Raw genomic sequence first — 18,115 nt, 5'->3', positions numbered from 1 at the left:
TCGAGTTTGCAGCCGGCGAATCGTTCGATCGAATTCGAATTCGATTCCGAATTCGAATCGAAGCTCCTTCATGTTGATGGGATTCCCGCGGTTATTCGGGTAGTGAGTCTGACGAAACCGTTTGCCCAAAATCCGATGTTTCTTCTGCGGCTGCGGAATGTTTTCGATCCTGTTAGCGACCCGCGGGGAACCGCGGGGGAGGCGGAAGCCTCGCGGAGCTTTTCGATCTGCGGAATCATTCCGGGGAAAACCGTGGAAGTGGGGAAACCGCGGGGAATCGAGTGTAGAGAATGAAGGAAATGGAGATAACGGGCGTTTCGGAGTTGGGAGCGACGGAATCGCGGTGGGAGCCGAAGAGAAGCGTGGCGGAAGTGAACTGCAGGGAAGTGAGCGTGAAGCCAGGGGAAGTGAGAACGTTTGGATTGTGGCTGAAGTGGACATGTTTGTTTGAATCATGAATGGAAATGAGATTGGAAATGGAAATGAGATTGAGGTTGAGAAAGAGATTGAGAAAGAGGAGATTGAAAAGGAAAAGGCTGATCAGAATTGTTTAAATACATTAATAGAAAGAGATTCAAATGAAAGATGTCTGATTCATTGGAACATAATCATTATATTGAGCTAATTCATTAGTTTATACTCTGACACAAAATACAAAAAAGAACGAAATTATTTGTTCAAGAAAACAAAGGAAAGAAGGATCAGTTTACAATGAAAAGAAGAAAGGATTGCATTCGGATTGAGAGAGAAAATCGAAATCAGGAATCGACGCGAGGCTTTGATTCACACGATCGCGACGAGAAACCGCTTGGGAGGATCGCTCAGAGCGAGTAGGCGAAGTGAAGTAATCGAGTTCATTGGACGAACGATGCGGAGGTGTGTGCATCGTTTCGATGGGCATTTCGTCGCTCTCCAACCATTCGGTAACTTCAGGTTTGCGAGCAAAGTGTGTGGATTGAGAGGAAGAAGAAGAAGAAGAAGAAGAAGAAGAAGGCTTCACGTTTCGATTCGGATTGATTCGTTGATTCATCGATTGCCGTCGTGTAGAGCGAGTGGCAAGCTTCGAAGGCGGGGCTTCCAAGGGAAGCGAAGCATCATCGCTTTCATGATCCCCCCAATCATCGTTTGTTGGTTTTCGATTTGAAGATTTCATAGATTTCGATGAAACCACCGGAGTTGAAATGGGCGTTTCATCGCTATCATTCGCCCAATCATCTTCATTGGGTTTTCGATTCGATTTCTTGGATGAAGCAGAAGGCGAATGATTCAATTTGGATTCATTTCGATTTCGTTCATTCATTCGTTCATTCATCGACTGTCTTCGCGTCGAATTCGCCATCGAAGCCCTCTTTGCGGGCGTTTCATCTCCCTCACTATCGTTCGCCCAATCATCTTCATTGGGTTTTCGATTGGATGATTTTGCTGCGGGTTTCGCACTCACAGCATCGCTATGATATCTTCCAGTCAATTTCGCATTCACCGATTCATTCATTGACTGCCTTCGCGTCGACGGTTTGAATGAATTCGAAACCGGAGCCTCCACAGGCAGATAAGAATCATCGCTGTCATTCGCCCAATCATCTTCGTCTTCGTTCTCTTTGGGCTGACGATTCAATCGATTCATGGATTTCGATGAATCCATTGGCGCACCAAAAGGCGTTTCATCGCTATCATTCGCCCAATCATCTTCGTCTTTGTGGATTTGAGACTTTCGATTGGATGATTTCGCGGTTATTTTGGGTAATGATGGTGATGATGATGGTGATGGTGAAATGATGGAATGATTCAATTTGGATTCATTTCGATTTCGTCCATTCATTCGTTCATTCATCGACTGTCTTCGCGTCGAATTCTTCGTCGAATTCGCCATCGAAGCCCTCTTTGCGGGCGTTTCATCGCTATCGTCCTTCCACGGATCCTCGATTTCCACTTTTTTCTTTTTCTTTGGCGTCGTGTTCGTCGGATTGGCTGCCTTCTTCGTTTTCTTCTCCGCCAATCGCTTCGCTGGCTGCACTTCCTCCCAGTCGTCCTTCAGAATCGCGGGGGACTTTCCAGCCGTTTCCTCTTCAAGCTCCGACGAAACCGCCTCTACGGGCGTTTCATCAAAGAATTCCTCGGAATTTGCCTCCGATTTCTCCTCGGAATTTCCGTCGGGCTGGTTAAAGAAATCGTCCCAGTCGAAGTCGTCGGGGTCGGAAGCCTCGCCGACGGGCGACGGCGAATAAAGCGAAGGCTTTGGGTTGGAGGGAAGCGAAGGCTTTGGCTTTGATTGAAGTTTGGGTTTGGATTGCGAAGGTTTGGATTGAAGTTTGGGTTTGGGGTTGGAGGGAAGCGGTGGGGGTGGAAGCGAAGATTTCGATTCGGTTCCATTCGGTCTGTCATGGAGTTGTGTTTCATTGTGTATTTGTGTTCCATTGTGTGTGGGAGGGGGAAACATTTCTTCGTCCGATGTCCAATCCATCGGAGAAATCGGGGAAACCGGGGAAACCGGGGATACGACCGTTTCATTCTTCGGTTTGGGCGGGAGTTTGGAATTGGCGGGAGCTTTGTGCTGTGAATTGGCAGGACGCAGAGCGAATCGTTCGTCGGAATCGGACCAATCCCAATCTTCGTTCGGATTGGACGGTTCCATTTCCGCGGGAATTGGTTTCTTCTTGGGAGTTTCAATGGGTTGGGGTTGGTGGGATTGGGGTGTGGGATTGCGATCTTCTTTATTCTTTTTGGTGCTGGGATTGCTGACGACTGCTCTCGGAGGCGTTGAAACAACTTTGACCGTTTGCCAATCATCATCACTGTCCGTGATGGCTTCGACGCGGACCACCGGCGTTGAGATGGGCGAGATATCTCGGTGGATAGAATTTAAAGCCACATCGCTGGAAGAAATTGTGCTTCTATTTGTTAAAACATTCGATCACACGAACAGAGTTTCGGAAATATGTTCTTTCACCTGTTCACTTTCACCCGCTTTCTCCTGAACCGAAGCTACAATGTACAATATTCTAATCCCTTACAAGTAACACTTTTACTTGCACGCAGTAAATCAAGTTCGTGAACATAGGAAGAGAATGCTACATTCCTGTCGATCAAATCGCTCAATTGGAAAGATTTATCCTCAACGGTCTTCAAGTAATTAAGCATATCTCTATATTATTACGATTTGGAAAATACTACACTCCGCAGTTCCTACAGTAATCTGCATAGCAATCGTATTCCTCTTGTATCTTTCCTTCCTTCTCAGCATTCACTGGAAAAGCAGTCGAAAAACAACGAATTGCTGAGGCTTCCACACTATCATATTCCAGAGTTTGCAGATTCATTTTTGTTTACTGTATTTGGGTTTTGAATGGTACTCCTTCTTATGTAAGATCGTTGAAGGATGGAAACAGGCGCCTCAATAGCTCAGTCGGTAGAGCACTCGCTTAGTAAGCGAAAGGTCAGGAGTTCGATCCTCCTTTGAGGCTTTTTTCATTCTTCTTTTATTCTTCCTTTATTTATTATTCTTATGATTGCCCTATTCTTTGTGAGAGTTGTGAATGGATGTAATTTCTAGCTGTGTCTTTTATTCTACGTGACTATTCAACAGGGTTTGGGAGGAGCGTTTGGTGAGAACATTGCTTGGAAAAACTATGCTGACGGAATTGAAGCGATTCGTGTGAACCACAAGCCAGGTATGCTGGTTTTCCATAGAAAGTCTTGCCCCTCTTGTCTTCGTTTGGCGAGAGAAGTCAGGGACAACCAGAAGGTGATTAAACTATCTAAACATTTTGTGATGGTCAGTTGTGATGGAAACGAGCCGAATAGTGAACTTTTTACTTTTGGTACATGCTCGCTTCGTTATTAACCTATAGATGGCAACTATTTCCCTCGTGTTTTCTTTGTGTACCCAAACAATACCATTGATTTCCAGTTCGTCTCAAATCCGCTTAATTTTCAATATCGCTATTTCTACCGTGGTGCCGACCATCTGATTGGACGAATGAAGGATTTTTTAAAACTATTGAAAGAGGAGCATTCAAGCCAAATAAATTCTGAAAAACAGGAAGAGGTTGAATTATAAGAATAGTTATTGTTTGTTTAACAATCACTGCTTCCATGCCGTTTCCATTTTCTTTTGTGAGATTCGCTTCAACAACCCGCGTACGATTCGCTCCCTCACCTACGGGCTTCATGCACTTGGGTGGGTTGAGAATGGCACTGATTAATTATCTAATTGCCAAAAAGGAAAATGGAAAGTTTATTCTTCGCATTGAAGATACGGATCGCTCTCGATTGGTGAAGGGTTCTGCCGACAACATAATTCGAACTCTTTGTGATTTTGGCTTGACTCCTGACGAGGGTAGATATAGAATTTTGCATGTCATTTAGGTCCGGAGCAAGGTGGTCCATTTGGACCGTATGTTCAGTCTTCTCGACTCGATATTTACAAAAAGTATGCCGAATCCCTTGTATCTGTACTACTAGTACATGCTAATGATGATCCCTCTAGAATGGTTCAGCCTATTACTGTTTCTGTTCTCCGCATTCTCGCAAAACCAATTCTCCGCATTCTTCTTCTTCTTCTTCTTCTTGTCCATGCCTCCATCTCTCCGCCTCCGAAATCAGCCAACGCCTCCATCACAACGATCCCCACGTCATTCGTCTTCGCATGTCCCCCACTCGCTTCTCCTTCCACGACCTTCTCCGCGGGGATCTCTCCATTCCCGGCGACCACCTCGAAGACGCCGTCCTCCTCAAAAGCGACGGCTACCCGACCTATCACTTGGCCTCCGTCGTGGACGATCATTTCATGCAGATTTCGCTGGTTATCCGCGGGGAAGAGTGGATCAGCTCCGTCCCGAAACACTTGCAGCTTTACTCGGCGTTCGGCTGGAACCCGCCCGACTTCATTCATCTCCCGCTCTTGCTCTCCGAGCAGAAATCCAAGATTTCGAAACGCCAAGGCGGATTTGATGCACAGGCGATGCTGAAGGAGGGAGTTTTGCCGAGCGCGCTGCTGAATTACATCTATTATCTGGGGTTGAAACGTGGAAACGACGAAACCCAGCAGGCGAACGGGGTGTTTTACGACTTGAATGAGATGATTCGCGATGTATCGCTTCCGCTCTCTCGCTTTTTCTCGTAGTTTTCGCTCGCCAAACTCAGCGCTGCGCCCACGTGCGTCAATCCGAAACTCCTTCGCCACTTCAATCAGCTTCACATCCAACACACTTTACACACAAACCCCGATCAACTCATTCAATTCACTCTCCCTTTCATCGATTCCTCCATCCTTCCAAACGAATTCCCGTGGAAAAAGTTCTTCGAATTCGCGGGGGTGCGAACTCGGTTTCCACGTTTCACCTTATAGCCGCGAATTCAAGTGTTAAAGGATGTTAACAACTTTCTCACCCAGCTTTATTCGCCTGTCCCCGACTTCGCGTCGTTCCCCGCGTTTCAGGAGATTCGGTCCGTCGAGGAGGCGCGTAATCGCGGTTATTGGATGGAATGTAGCGAAGTTTTTCTTGAGCGTGTTGGAGGGAGTGAAGGCGTTGGACGATTCCTTCGCTCACCAGGAAATTGAAAACGTTTTGGTAGCCAAGTGATGAATGAATGAATGAATGATAGAAAACGGCTACGGAGAAGTATAATGAGCATCGAAAGAAGTTGATGAGTGTGCTGCGATTGGGATTGACTGGGAACAAGAGTGGGTTTGTAGGGAATTGGAGCGTGGCTGCGATGTGTAGGGTCTGGGCGAAATGATGGAGTTGATGGGAAAGCCAAGGACTGTTGAGCGGGTTGAAGCGATTTATAATTGGTTTAGCTGTGTTGTTTGTTTACTGAAATGAGTGTTTGAGAGGGTTTTGAGTATTGGGGATAAGGCAGTTTGATTGCTTCGATTAACCCTTCAGTTCTATTTGAAGTGATAAGTGGAAAAATAAATCGAATTGTGGCATCACTCCCCAGAGGATTTTCAAAACATTAAGCTCTCCTCACTACACTTGTTACCTACTGCTAATCAAAAAAGAGTCCATCTGTCAACCAATATAGCCATTTAATAACGGTTATCAAACCAAAAACCATTTCCATTCATACACTACCCTTCTTTTCATTTCCTTTTGTAAAATGCATTCAACCTGAACTCAATGCAATCCACCCAAAAAAGGAAATGCACATCTTACCTAATACTTCACACCCTAACCACAATTCCAAAGGATTAGCATGGAATACCTTATTTCTACCCCCTGGTTTGCATACGAATTGTAGAGACGAATAATCCTGTTATCCGTTGATCTAGAAAGTCAGTAGAATTCGAATTACCCCCGATTTTTGGAAATTGATGGAATAAGCAAAATTACTGTTTTGGCATCTATTGAAGGTGTAAAGGATGACTCGTATTCTCTCTACTCTTTCCCTTTATTCTAGGTGGTAACCAGCGAGAAGTAGATCGTATGCGTGCTGAAGCCCGCCATTCTAAGAAGGGAACCGGCGAGAGAAAGGAGGGAAACCCGATTGCCCGTAACGAAAAGTGAGTTTACGAAGGGGTTCTGAATTGAAGCGATGCAGCTCGTCTCGCCGCCAAAATCGCTGCGAAGAAGGCTCGAGAAGAGGCCGAAGCTAAGGGTGAGGTCCCTGCCAAGAAGAAAGGAAAGTGAGTAGTAGAGTTTGAGTGAAATGCAGGAAGTAATACTATACTCTGGTTCTTGTTGTTTTTTATACACAGATTTTGTCATGTCAGTGTCCTTTCATGTGTTCCAGAAAGGACTCAGATCCATAGGCACTGTTTACGGACAATGTACAACCAATCAGCTGCTTCTTGTTTGTTTTTAATTCTTGTGTGAAACATAGCCGGTGCGACAGGCGAGAACCTATTCTACAAAGATTCAGCGCGCACTTGGTAGGTTTCGACGAGGAATGGCCAGTGGAGCGATGGATCCAAATCCATCGCTTTCTAAAACCGTTCTAGCGAATCCAAATAGGATTCGCGTGTGTAGTAGACAAATGTCCTCAAACCCGTTCTTTACTCAAATTCGAGGATTTGCGACCGAAGCAGGAGCGAAAGCAAGTGAAGCTCCGCGCGGTCCCCTGGGAAACATCTTTTCCTTCCTGCCTCGTTGGGGTTCTCCGTACGTTTTTTGCATTGCTGGGACTGTAGTGGTTTCTGGAAAAAGCTGGGTTTCTATTTTGTTCTCATCCTCATCGTGAATGGTCTGATAACCGTTGGCTACTACACCATGGACCACTGCTACGGCGTACTTCAAAACAAAAACGGCAAATGGCAGCTCATCTCCAACTGTCATGTTCGTCATCACCAATTCGAGCTTATTCTAAACTTCCCCGGAGGTACTTCCCCGTTTCCCCTTTTCCCCATAGCCCTCGACTTCGTTCTCGACCCTGCGCCCCTGCCTCCTCCCGCCTCGTCCGCCTACATCGCCATCACGCCCGTGCTGAACGCTCCCTCCGAGAATTCCAGCAGCCAGGCCGCCAATCCTTTCAATTCGAAAGCAGACATGGCCGTCGTCGAGTCCGCCACCGAGAAAAAGCCCATCGAGATCTCGCGCAGCAAGTCAGGTTCGCAATTCCCGCGGTTTTTTTTTAATTCTCGCATAGGCACGAGTACAGTGGTCAGCAATAAACCGATCGTTTCGCAGACGACGGAGGGCTACAAGAGCATTTATCGGTCCACTTCGGAAACCATTTTGCCGTTTATCCCGGTTATTTGCGTGTATTTCGGGGATGGGTTGTCGCCCAAGGCGTTTGGTGGGTGATTCCCGCGGGGATGTGAGGTAGAGTTGTTTAAGCACCGAGATAACCGCGATTATTTGGAGCTGAATCAGATTCCGTACTTTGTTCATTTGTTCAATTGGAAGGAGAACACGATCAAATGTACGAAAAATAGCGGGTTTTTTTGTCACAGGGGAGCACCGCGGATTGTACGGCGTGCTTTTGTTCGACCGGTTTATGAAGCATTCGATCCACAACAATTTGACGGATCTGGATTACAGCTGTGGGAGAATGGCGGCGTTTTGATCGTGTAGACAACGAAGTCAAGGGGAAATCGCTTCGCACGCTTCTGAAATACTGTTCCACGCATAAGTTGAAGTTCCGGAAGTTGAAGTCGCTGAGTTTGGAGGGCAACAATCTGGACGATTTGGACATTGCGACGTTTTGTCGGGTGGTTCGGAAGGGCGGCTACAACCATTTGATTTCGCTGAATTTGAAGAGTTGGAATGAGAATGAGAGCTGAGAATGCAGATAACCACATAACGGAATTGGGGCTTTTGCAGCTGTGCGTGTTGCTGGAGGAAGGATTCTGCACGCATTTGATGGAGATTAATGTGGAGAGTAGGGATGGAAAGGGAGGAAGAGACGACTAGATAATGATGTGGATGAGAAGAGTGTGGGGTTTGTGACGATGCAGCGGTTGCTGAAGAAGAATATGGAGCGAAGTCAGAACCAGTTCGCTACGAAGAAGGTCACGACGTATCAGCTGAGCGATCAGCACTTGTCGATCAATAGCAAGGTGATTTTGCAGATGTTCACGAAGCTGACGGCCAAGTGGAATCAGCTATCTAGGCAGATGAAGTTTATGTGAGAATGTGTGTTTGTTTGAAAGAGGAGTTCGCTTTGGATGTGTGGTGTGTCTCGTGTGTGTGTGTGAGTGGGAATAGAATTGAATGTGTTTGTAGTGGAGTAGAATTGAGTATGTGGGCAACAATAAAACTGAATGCTTAGGGAAACAAACAATTCATTGTGTGGCTCGATTAAGAATCGATTTTTAAACTGTCAAATCTGTTTTACCCATGGCTATCTCTTCGAATTGTCGTTCACATGATTCTTCTATCTCCCTTATATACACCCACCAATTCAAATATCTGCATAGTATCCTTCACAATCATTCATTGTTTCTCCTTCAGTGACTTTCAAATCCACCATCCTGTTAAGGTGTTATAACAAACAAGTCACTTCTTTGGCAGAAACTTGTCCCATTTATTTTGCTTCTTATTATAAATGAGCTGGAGGACATTGATTTTTCCATGCCACTCGCTACAATCAACAAGAACCACCCAAATCCTACGGAAAATCGATTTTCAGTCGCCGATCCACCTTCTTCGCTATCGACTTCATAGAAATGCCATGGTTTTGAGCCCGGAGCTCCATTGCCAAGTAGCCAATGTGATCTCGAATATGCCTTGGCACGTTGGGCTTCCTCGTTTTTTTCTTCTCTTGGGGCAAAATCGACTTCTTAGGCTGCAACAACCTGCGGACTGAAGAATTTCTTTTAGCGCAACGCTTTTCCTCTTGACGAGGAACACAACTAACAGAAGAAGAGACATTCTCGGTATCACTCGGATAGGACGCCTCTAAGGTTATAGTAGAAGGGCTATCAGAACAACTAGCAGAATGATCGTGTGGTACAGAGGTCATTGACTCCGTTTCACACATCCAACGACCGTCCAGCCTCGAAGGCAGGTGGAGAGGCGGTAGGGATTCATCCTCCTGGCAAAAAGGAATAAAGCAGAAATGGCTGGGATCATCGGAGATAAAAGGGAAAAAAAGATCATCGTCAGTTAAAGAAATCATGTCACTTGGATCAGAGGAGTAAGAGTCCAGATTCCAATAGCAGTCGTAATCGTTCATAATTAGTTAGTTTTTTAATGAAGAAGATCCGTTTTAATGAATTAATTAAAATCTTTCATTATGATAATCAAATGATTACTTTTGCTTTAGCATTTTTGTAATTCCAAATATAAGTCCATTCATTAAAAACAGAATACTATTCTTTAGGCATAATGAATTCTTCAAAGACAAAAAGTTAGCCACCTCCCACTTCTTTGACAAGACACACCTTATTTACTATGGAAGCGCAAAACAGTCTGAAGAACTGGTTTTACTCAATCCCTCCCTTTTCAAGGACGTATATCGTCATTCTGCTGCTGATGGGATTTGGAAGCTCGATGGGATTCGTCGACCCCTTTATCCTCGTGTTCAGCCCTGCGTTAATATTCAAACGATTTGAGGTAGTCTTGCATCGGGTTTCTGAAGAATAGCTGTGGAGACTGATCTCGAGCTTCTTTTATATTGGAGGCCCTTCGATGAGCTTCCTTATGAATATGATGATCATGTACAGAGCAATCCTTGTGCATTTCCCATAGAATGAGTTTCTACCCTAGTTTTGAGACAAATCCGTTAAGTTGCACACGAGGTAACTCAAATTTGCCTTCCATCAGTATTAGGAGCAGCAGGTGATACTGCGGACTTCATCTTTGCTCTTTTGTGGGGTGTTGTCTTGAATATTGTACTTTTATGCACCTTGTTTTGATTCTAGGTGGTTGGCATCATCCTTCCTCGCTATTTCCTCAGCATTCCTTTGCTTTACTACATTATTTATGTTTGGAGCAAGCAAAACCCGAACACGCCGCGTTCCTTCTGGGGCTTTTCCTTCAAAGGCGTTTATATTCCATTCGTCCTGATTGTATTCTCGCTGCTGGTGGGTTCGCCGATCACCGAGCTTTTGATCGGCATCGGCACAGGCCATATTTTCTACTATTTCAGCCAGGTATGCGAAAAGACGATGAATTCGAAGCTGTTTACAACGCCGCATTTCTTGTAAGCGAGGGATGCTGTGCATGATGGATAGACGGAAATTGCTGTCGATTCCAGAATCGAAGCTGCATAGAAAGGAGGAAGATTACGCGTTTAGAAGAAAATGGCAAGGAAAGGGATACCAATTGGGGACGAATATGTAATGGAGTTGTGTAGTGTGAATTGGTTGATGTGTTGGCTTGTTTGTTTGAAAATGGAGAGTTGGGAGCGAAGGGAGGAATGGTGAAAGTGGAGAGAAGGTGAGGTGAATGGATTAGAAGAGTGAGGTGTGTGTAGATGGTCAGGAGTCATGGATATTTGAAAAATATTGGAATAACAAGAAGGGAATGGAAGGAAAAAGGAAATGAGGAGTACGTTATCCAAATGGTATATTTGTGATGTGCGTTGTACCATAATACATAAAAAATCTGTTCAATCTAAAAAAGCCCCATGATTGCAACGTTGTGAGTTTAAAAACGATAATGAATTTTTGTTTGCCAGTTTACTTCCCTTTCTCATTCTGTGAATTTTCAATTTTACCGAATAGTGCATATCCCAATAAACCCACACACTACTGTATTTTGCCGTTAACCATTCCATACCCTTTGAAACCCTCCCAATAAAATGCACCTCCCATCTCCTAATATTTTCCACACTCCACCCCTCCCAACTCCTCTTCACCCATCCTTTTTCCAACAAACACTCCAGAACAAGAAATTAACTTCATTCTCCTCCTCCTTCGGCTGTTCCTCCTCTTCTTCCTCCTCAAAAATATCCTCGTCCCCGTCCTCGTCCTCATACTCCTCCTCGCTCTCCTCATCCAGATCCACATTCCCATCATCCCCGATCTCATCAATCGGCGCGGGTCCGACCTTCGGCGTGATGAACTCCTCCGCCGGCTTATGATACACCGAAGACACCATTCCCAGCTCCTCCAGCAGCTTCTGCAGGGTCTCGTCATCGATCATCTCCTCCAGCTTCGGGTCAATCTTCGGCTTTTCTCTCAAAACCACGCTCCGCGCGATCTTCGCGTCCGACGACAGCAATCGCCAGTACATGTACCCGCGGTCCCGCACGTCCGCGTTCGTGCTCTCCTCCGTCGACATCGTCAGAACCGCGGTGACCAGCTCCTGCCCCTGCGCGGGCTGCTTCAAAAACAGCTTGACAACCGCGGTGAGCAGCTCGACCTGGACCTCGGGCGTCTCGTCGTGGAAGGAGTCGAGGAAGGCGTCGAGGAGCTCGGCGGCGTTGTCGATGATGTCAGCGTACTCGCCGACGACCCACATCATGGAGGCCTTGGCCTCGGGCTCGTCGAGGAGGTCCAGCACCGCGCAGAGCGGCACGATCACCGACGTGTACTTGCCCGGGTACATGCGGAAGATGTCGCGCACCACGATCACCGCTTCCTGCACCACGTACGACACCTTGCTTTGCAGCAGCGTCAGCAGCACCGAGATGCACTTGTCCACCATCGACTCCACTTTCAGCGCGCAGCGACCGATCGCACGCACCGCCGCGCGCACGAAATCGATGTCCGCTTCCGTGGCGTAGCTAGAGATTAGCGACGCTTCGAATCAGCATGGTACTCTTTGAGCTCGTTGAGGATTTTCTCCATGAATTTGGGCGTGGCGAGGCTGATGAGCAGCTCGAGCTTCTCCATTTTGACGTAGAAGGGGTCGTTGTATTTGCAGAAGAACGCCTGGATGTTCTTCGACAGCAGGTTCGGCACTTTCTGGATCACCAGACGCAGATTTCGCAGCGCCACGTAGCGCAGCTCCGCGGAATCCACCGACACCAACGTCACCAACGCGCGCGCCATCTTGTTCAGCGCCGTCTTGGAGAGCTCTTCGTCGCAGTCCTCCACGTTCAGCAGGATCACTTTCACCGCTCTACGCGTCAGCCAAGCCGATCCGCCGCTTCCTACCCCAACATCACGGCAGAATTCACGTGCTGCAGACGGGGAATCGTCTTCTCCACGATCAGCATCGCCTCGTTCTCGTCCTCGGGGATGTACGCGGCCAAAGCGTCCAGCAAAACGATCTGGCCCCATTCCGAACATTCGTTCAGAGCCGCCAAGAGTTTGTTCACCAGCTTCGGCTTCAGACGGAGAACGTCGTAGCCGATCGTGTCTCCGATGTCGCAGAGCGAAGCTACGGCGTTGGCTACCACCATTGGAGAGGAATCGCCGATCATGCGGCGAAGACGCTCGATGAAGCCTTCGTCCTCGCAGCGCTGCGGATCCATGTCGTAGAATTTAGAAACGCAGATAGCAGCCGTTTTACGCACGTAGGGATCCACATCGTCGATGCACTTGCCCAAGGGCATCATGAGGTATTCCACGATCTTCTTGACACGGATACATGCCATTGTACGCAGAGCCAGCGCACGGATCAGAGGGTTCGGGTCTTCACAATCACGAACAAAGGTATTCACTGCCAGAATGATGAGTTCTGGCTTGGCACGAGCATAGTTGATTAAGTACCTACATCCTAACAATAACAAACCGCTTACAGATAAACTAGTTTCTTCAGCTCGAGGGTTTTATCATGGATACAACTAATCACATCAGGGAACAGCATTGAAACATCCGTCCCAATTGTCATAGCAGCAATAACGCATTTCATAGCGTTCGTGACTTCCGTCACATCCAGACTGTGTAATTTCTTTCTCCATTCGCCAACCTCTCCTTTCTTTGAAGAATTGAAAAAACGTTTATCATTTCCTCGAACACTCTTGATCACTTTGTCCATCACATCCTTTGTGAGGTTGATACCTTCATTAGCCAAGTTACGAATTGCACTAACGTCAGCCATTGGAGTGAATCAGATAATGTAAACGGGCAAAAATCAAACCTGGCTAGATTAGGGCGAATAACCGCGATTCTGGTATGTATTGAGCTAATTGAGGAAAGTGTGATGGATATCACAGAGTTGTATTTGTATGAAAATCTTTGAATAGGTTATTCTTGAAAAGGCAGAGAATTGTGTAATTTTGGACATGTGTGTTTTATCGTTGTAAAAGGAGATTTATTATGCTGATTTGGGGAAACGGGAAGGGAATAGATGATGGAATGATTAGTTGGATGTGAACACTATTCTTTGTTATCGATTCGCCACTATTCATTATCGAATGAATATATTTGTCTTGAAGAGCTATGATAAGCTTTAGTGGGCTAATAGAGCAAACAACTCTATTGAGCAGGTTCCTTTGAATCTCAGGAAACAAGAGAAATCTTCAAAAAATATGAGGAAAGAAAATAGAGAACCTCGAGGGATTCGTATGGAGAATAAATAAGGAAATGGGTTAATGAAAGAAGTCAAACATTCGCAGTTCAGCGATATGATTCATTGTATTTTCGAATTCAAACTATTCTGTGAAAGGTATTGTGTTTCTTGAAATAGAATTTTGAAGCATATGCATCGTTTCTATGAACGTATGATTGAACCTGATAATCCCTGATTTAAAGCTTCACTGGAATATGGAGCGACTTAAATAACGCGAGTTTCCAGTACTAACAATCCTATAAATGATTGATTTCATATGCAATAGATGATACTCTCTAGTCAGCGCAGGAATAGATGTGATCCACAGTTTGTAATCGATAGTTCTAAGCTACAAATCAAAGGAGATTATAAATGATTCGAAAACCAATATCTTCCTTTCCATCCAACCCATATGATCTTGTAGGTTTGATTGATAAAGAGAAAATCATAGACACTAAATCATAGCACACTTATTTTCAAATAATGCAAAATCGAAGCAAATAGATACTGTTTCTGCACCAAATTGGGTTCCAATGAATCAAAATTGGTTAGAGTAAGGAAATTATAAAAAAATTCAACATACATGAACGATAACAATACACATTATAAACACTTTTCAACAGATTATTTGTGATCGCACTATCCTTGTTATCACTGCAGTTTCTCTACTGGAATATAATTTTACTATTTTATTTGTAGGTTTTTGTGGCACTCCTGTGCTAATCGTACCAATCACTTCATGACTGTCTTCCTAACCGTTCGTATATCGTTCTACTAACGTCGCTATTTACATTGCTGGACAGGCGTTCCACTATTTCAAGCACGGTCACTTCCTGGCCAACAATCATATGAATATTCTAGATAGTCAAGTAGATACACTTATTCATATTATTTGAAGCACAGGTGTTTTTCAAAAATGAGGACTCCCAAAATAGTCCCGAATTTTGTCCATGTCGCTATTAACCCTTCCAACTACGAAATTTCCATTATGCAACTAGCGATAAAATTATAATATGTTTGCGAAAACACTAAGTCTGTTCGGAATGGTAGAATAAATACCACCACCAAAATGATCAAGACGCGAGCTATTATTCTTATATTTATAATCTGTCTATTATTTACAATACATTATTCAAATATTTCCAGATAATCACAAACCTCAAATTTAAAGTACCAGTAAAACAAATAGTATTTTAGGCTTTGTGTCGTTTTTGAGAGGTGTATGGTATATCACTCCAAACTGGAAATAGCGATTCTGCTTGTGTTTATTATACTAATAACCGTCAATTGGAAAGTTTTCTTGTAAGTCAGTCTTTCTTCGCCTAACAAGTAGCTCCAGTCAATTGTGGGTAACTACTAATGGATCGTCGTTTTGTCCTTTATGTTTTATAGACAAAATAAGTACAACTTCTTATTGTTGTTGTTCAAACACTAGAAAACATTGCGCTTTTCTATAGAGGACTATCGTATACCAACGAAGAGCAGGACAATATACGTTTTGCTCTTGGGGGGTATACGACAACAAAGGTACAGGGACAAGTATCAACAGGAAATTTCAAACTTGATCCTGTTTCTACTCTCGATAATAGTTTGAAATATTCTAGTTATGAACGACCCTTATATGCTGCTTCCAGTGCACATATAAACCCTTTTTCAGGAAGATATTTGGAAACGAAACAATCCTCCAATCTTCCAGGCACTTCAACTCAATGGAGTCTTCCACACCCCTATTCCATAGTTTCATCAACCTCAAAACAAAACCCAACTCCACCTGGTGTTGCTTCTGCTTTGCCCTCGTCCCACTCGAACTCCGTGCCTCAACCTTCCTCTCAATCCGTTCCGAGGGTCCTGTTTCAGTCTCAGAGCACACAATCGCACTCAGCTGTTCCTGAGAAATCCCCTGGAGCGTTTTTTATTGCAGCACTAAAAAACTATTTCTCTACCAAATCAGATATTAAATCTGGTTCCATTTTGAGTCGGACAGAACAACCGACCACTCCACTTCCAGAGCCTCCTGCCCCTATTTCCATGAATGAGAATGGAAGTAGCCCTCCAATCGATCTGTACAAACTGCCTCTCCATTTTTCCTCGGACAAGATCAATTGTTCTCTTGCTATGAACGGTACTTCTCTCAAGCTCTTAAAGGAAGGCCACTCCGTTTATTCTTTCTCTTCGGACGATGAATGCGATCAACGAAACCGCAGAATCGATGCAGCATTGCTCGAAGGAGAGAAAGAGGAAGCCCTCTCGACCGACTATCAAAAAATGCGTCAGCAAACTCAAGAATTAGATGGCATCTTTCCAGCCGATCATGTTTCACCCTACTATACCGTGATGCATTTCCGTGAAGTTCATAAGACGGAAGGCGAACTCGTGTTTAATCTCTCATTACAGATGAAAGAAAAAGACTGTTTTCAGACAGAAATCGCGAAGTACGACGTCATTTCTCGGTTCCTGCAGTTCAAAGAGAAGGAGTGGATTCAGGATGTGCGCGATGACATCAGTAATAAGACGGTCACTCCCGATCTGCTGAATGAATATTATTACTTTCAAACGATTTCCATGGAAATGAGACTCAAACTGCGAGACCAGTTTTATAATGCAAGTCATTTTTCTGACAGTGCAATCTATTGCGATGGATGTGATTTGCCGAGAGGATTGAAGCATGTGAGAACTGTTCAGAATTATAAGAACGGCTTGCTCATCCGTAAATTTGTGGGGAATGAGGAAGTCGAATATACAGATACGCGTATTGATTGATGGATTTCTCTCTGAAATATAGCATGGTTTCCTTCCAACGATCAGAAATTCGATGTAACTGCCATTGCTACCGCTTTTGGATACAATCGTTTGTTTGCACTACGTCAATTCATGTATCGTTATCAAGGGTAAATATGATCGATTTCCATGTTCATTGTAGACCGATTGTTCTTGTGATTTATGCCACATCGACCCAGGAAGTCCACCTTGTGCGTTACATTTCAACTCACTTCATTCCCAAACGTGTTACAATTCTATTTTATCTAGTCAGTCGTTATCTCAAATCCAGTACTGTGTTTCCTATTAATCGCTTACGAAATCTTGCTATACGAAACATTCGAACCACTCATTTCTTGATTCTTGATATGGATCTTCGATTATCTTGTATTTGTCATCTTCTTTTCTCATTATCAATAGTAAATACTTATAAGGAAGTTTTGAGTCTTCCACAATTCCTTTATCAAAGCAATCGCTCTGCTGTTATTCTCCCCGTGTTTTTCTATAAAGGCAAACAAATATTGGCTCACTGTTCTTCAACCGAAAGTTGCTCTTACTTGTATGCAATGTTCAATCGTTTGTGAATGGATCGAATTGGATTCAACCAGAAAACAAACTGGAACTGATCGAGTGTATCAATCGAAAGATTTGCATATCTAATAAGAACAACATTCGAACTCATGTTGATATTGAAAAAGCTCTCTAGCATAGATGTATGTAATGCCAGAATGGTTTACAACGTCACAAGAATCGCATGCATCTCGAGTTCGCTGTTTTATCACCAATTTCATGGAGCCGTAACTATGAGTTGTTTCTGTGATTCTCTATAGATATTTGATGGTGAAATACTCTCCCACACTTCCTCTATTTGAGGAAAGATTTGTGAACTATGGATATAACAAAGTGCAGTATTTTGAGCATCTTCGTCAAGCTGGTTTTCAGTTTTACATATTGAATCATGCTTTCGCAATGGACTTTCCACATCCTGAGTAAATCATACTTGTGATCAATAATCGTAGTTCTGGGTTTCGCAGAAAGTATTTAGGGAAGATGCATGTTACTAACGATATGAAGGAGGTCTACAATGACCTACAAATGAGATTGAATGAGCAATATCGATCGGTGACAAATTTCCCCGTGTGTTTTAGAATACAGCAGACTTATTATGAAGAGCTAATTTGAAAATTAGACGATTTTGTTTGAGAAATATAAAAGGTGATGCAGGAATTATAGAGAACAAAATGATGATGATTGGAGCAGAAAAAGCAGTAAGAGAAAATACACCATTAATGCAAAGTTTAATATGCATCATTTGATAGTAATGGAAAGTCACTTTTTTGTTTCTAGAAGCATGGATATTAGAGTAGTTAGGCATAGATGCAACTGTTGTCGAAAAGAGTATTTGGCTTGTAATCCAATGCTGATAGCTTAAGTCTGTGATGCTTTCATTATTTGTACTGATTCGCTGTGAATAAGCTATACTTTACGTATTACGTATGAGTCTTTCAAAGGAGCAAAGAATAGCGTATTCA

General features: G+C 44.1%; 6 protein-coding genes; 5 read left to right on the top strand and 1 right to left on the bottom strand.

Moving 5' to 3' along the window:
• Window positions 1-3,556: 3,556 nt before the first annotated feature.
• On the top strand, window positions 3,557-4,057 carry GSBLH_T00002196001 (uncharacterized protein; the record flags this gene model as incomplete). XM_013040725.1 has 2 exons in its annotated part: window positions 3,557-3,818; window positions 3,849-4,057. Exons 1-2 carry the CDS (start codon window positions 3,671-3,673, stop codon window positions 4,055-4,057), a joined length of 357 nt encoding a protein of 118 aa, XP_012896179.1. The 5' UTR covers window positions 3,557-3,670.
• A 35-nt stretch (window positions 4,058-4,092) lies between these two features.
• GSBLH_T00002195001 (Glutamyl-tRNA synthetase) lies at window positions 4,093-5,122 on the top strand (the record flags this gene model as incomplete). Its single annotated transcript, XM_013040724.1, has 3 exons — window positions 4,093-4,336; window positions 4,366-4,451; window positions 4,487-5,122. The coding sequence occupies 3 exons, from the start codon at window positions 4,093-4,095 to the stop codon at window positions 5,120-5,122; spliced, it is 966 nt and encodes a 321-aa protein (XP_012896178.1).
• Window positions 5,123-6,343: 1,221 nt separating this feature from the next.
• Window positions 6,344-6,705, top strand: GSBLH_T00002194001 (uncharacterized protein). XM_013040723.1 has 3 exons: window positions 6,344-6,371; window positions 6,403-6,505; window positions 6,536-6,705. Exons 1-3 carry the CDS (start codon window positions 6,365-6,367, stop codon window positions 6,630-6,632), a joined length of 207 nt encoding a protein of 68 aa, XP_012896177.1. The 5' UTR covers window positions 6,344-6,364; the 3' UTR covers window positions 6,633-6,705.
• A 3,131-nt stretch (window positions 6,706-9,836) lies between these two features.
• On the top strand, window positions 9,837-10,300 carry GSBLH_T00002193001 (uncharacterized protein; the record flags this gene model as incomplete). The annotated part of the gene is made up of 4 exons (XM_013040722.1): window positions 9,837-9,998; window positions 10,029-10,102; window positions 10,134-10,183; window positions 10,215-10,300. 4 exons carry the CDS (start codon window positions 9,837-9,839, stop codon window positions 10,298-10,300), a joined length of 372 nt encoding a protein of 123 aa, XP_012896176.1.
• A 940-nt stretch (window positions 10,301-11,240) lies between these two features.
• On the bottom strand, window positions 11,241-13,381 carry GSBLH_T00002192001 (uncharacterized protein; the record flags this gene model as incomplete). XM_013040721.1 has 4 exons in its annotated part: window positions 13,075-13,381; window positions 12,488-13,045; window positions 12,150-12,452; window positions 11,241-12,114 (listed from the first exon to the last, which is right to left on the bottom strand). Exons 1-4 carry the CDS (start codon window positions 13,140-13,142, stop codon window positions 11,241-11,243), a joined length of 1,803 nt encoding a protein of 600 aa, XP_012896175.1. The 5' UTR covers window positions 13,143-13,381.
• A 3,013-nt stretch (window positions 13,382-16,394) lies between these two features.
• On the top strand, window positions 16,395-17,502 carry GSBLH_T00002191001 (uncharacterized protein; the record flags this gene model as incomplete). XM_013040720.1 has 6 exons in its annotated part: window positions 16,395-16,575; window positions 16,609-16,714; window positions 16,747-16,970; window positions 17,004-17,265; window positions 17,295-17,380; window positions 17,414-17,502. 4 exons carry the CDS (start codon window positions 16,395-16,397, stop codon window positions 17,165-17,167), a joined length of 675 nt encoding a protein of 224 aa, XP_012896174.1. The 3' UTR covers window positions 17,168-17,265; window positions 17,295-17,380; window positions 17,414-17,502.
• Between the last annotated feature and the right edge of the window lie 613 nt (window positions 17,503-18,115).

Source organism: Blastocystis hominis (genome assembly GCF_000151665.1).
Source record: "Blastocystis hominis, Singapore isolate B (sub-type 7) whole genome shotgun sequence assembly, scaffold_17".
Taxonomy (NCBI): domain Eukaryota; class Bigyra; order Opalinata; family Blastocystidae; genus Blastocystis; species Blastocystis hominis.
Note: the sequence above shows the minus strand (reverse complement) of the source record. Positions and strands in the feature narration are given on the sequence as shown.

Bases quoted from the DNA above. Each gene is read 5' to 3' on its own strand.
- GSBLH_T00002194001 (XM_013040723.1), top strand. The intron at 6,506-6,535 runs GTGAGTTTACGA...TCTGAATTGAAG, and splicing joins CCGATTGCCCGTAACGAAAA to CGATGCAGCTCGTCTCGCCG.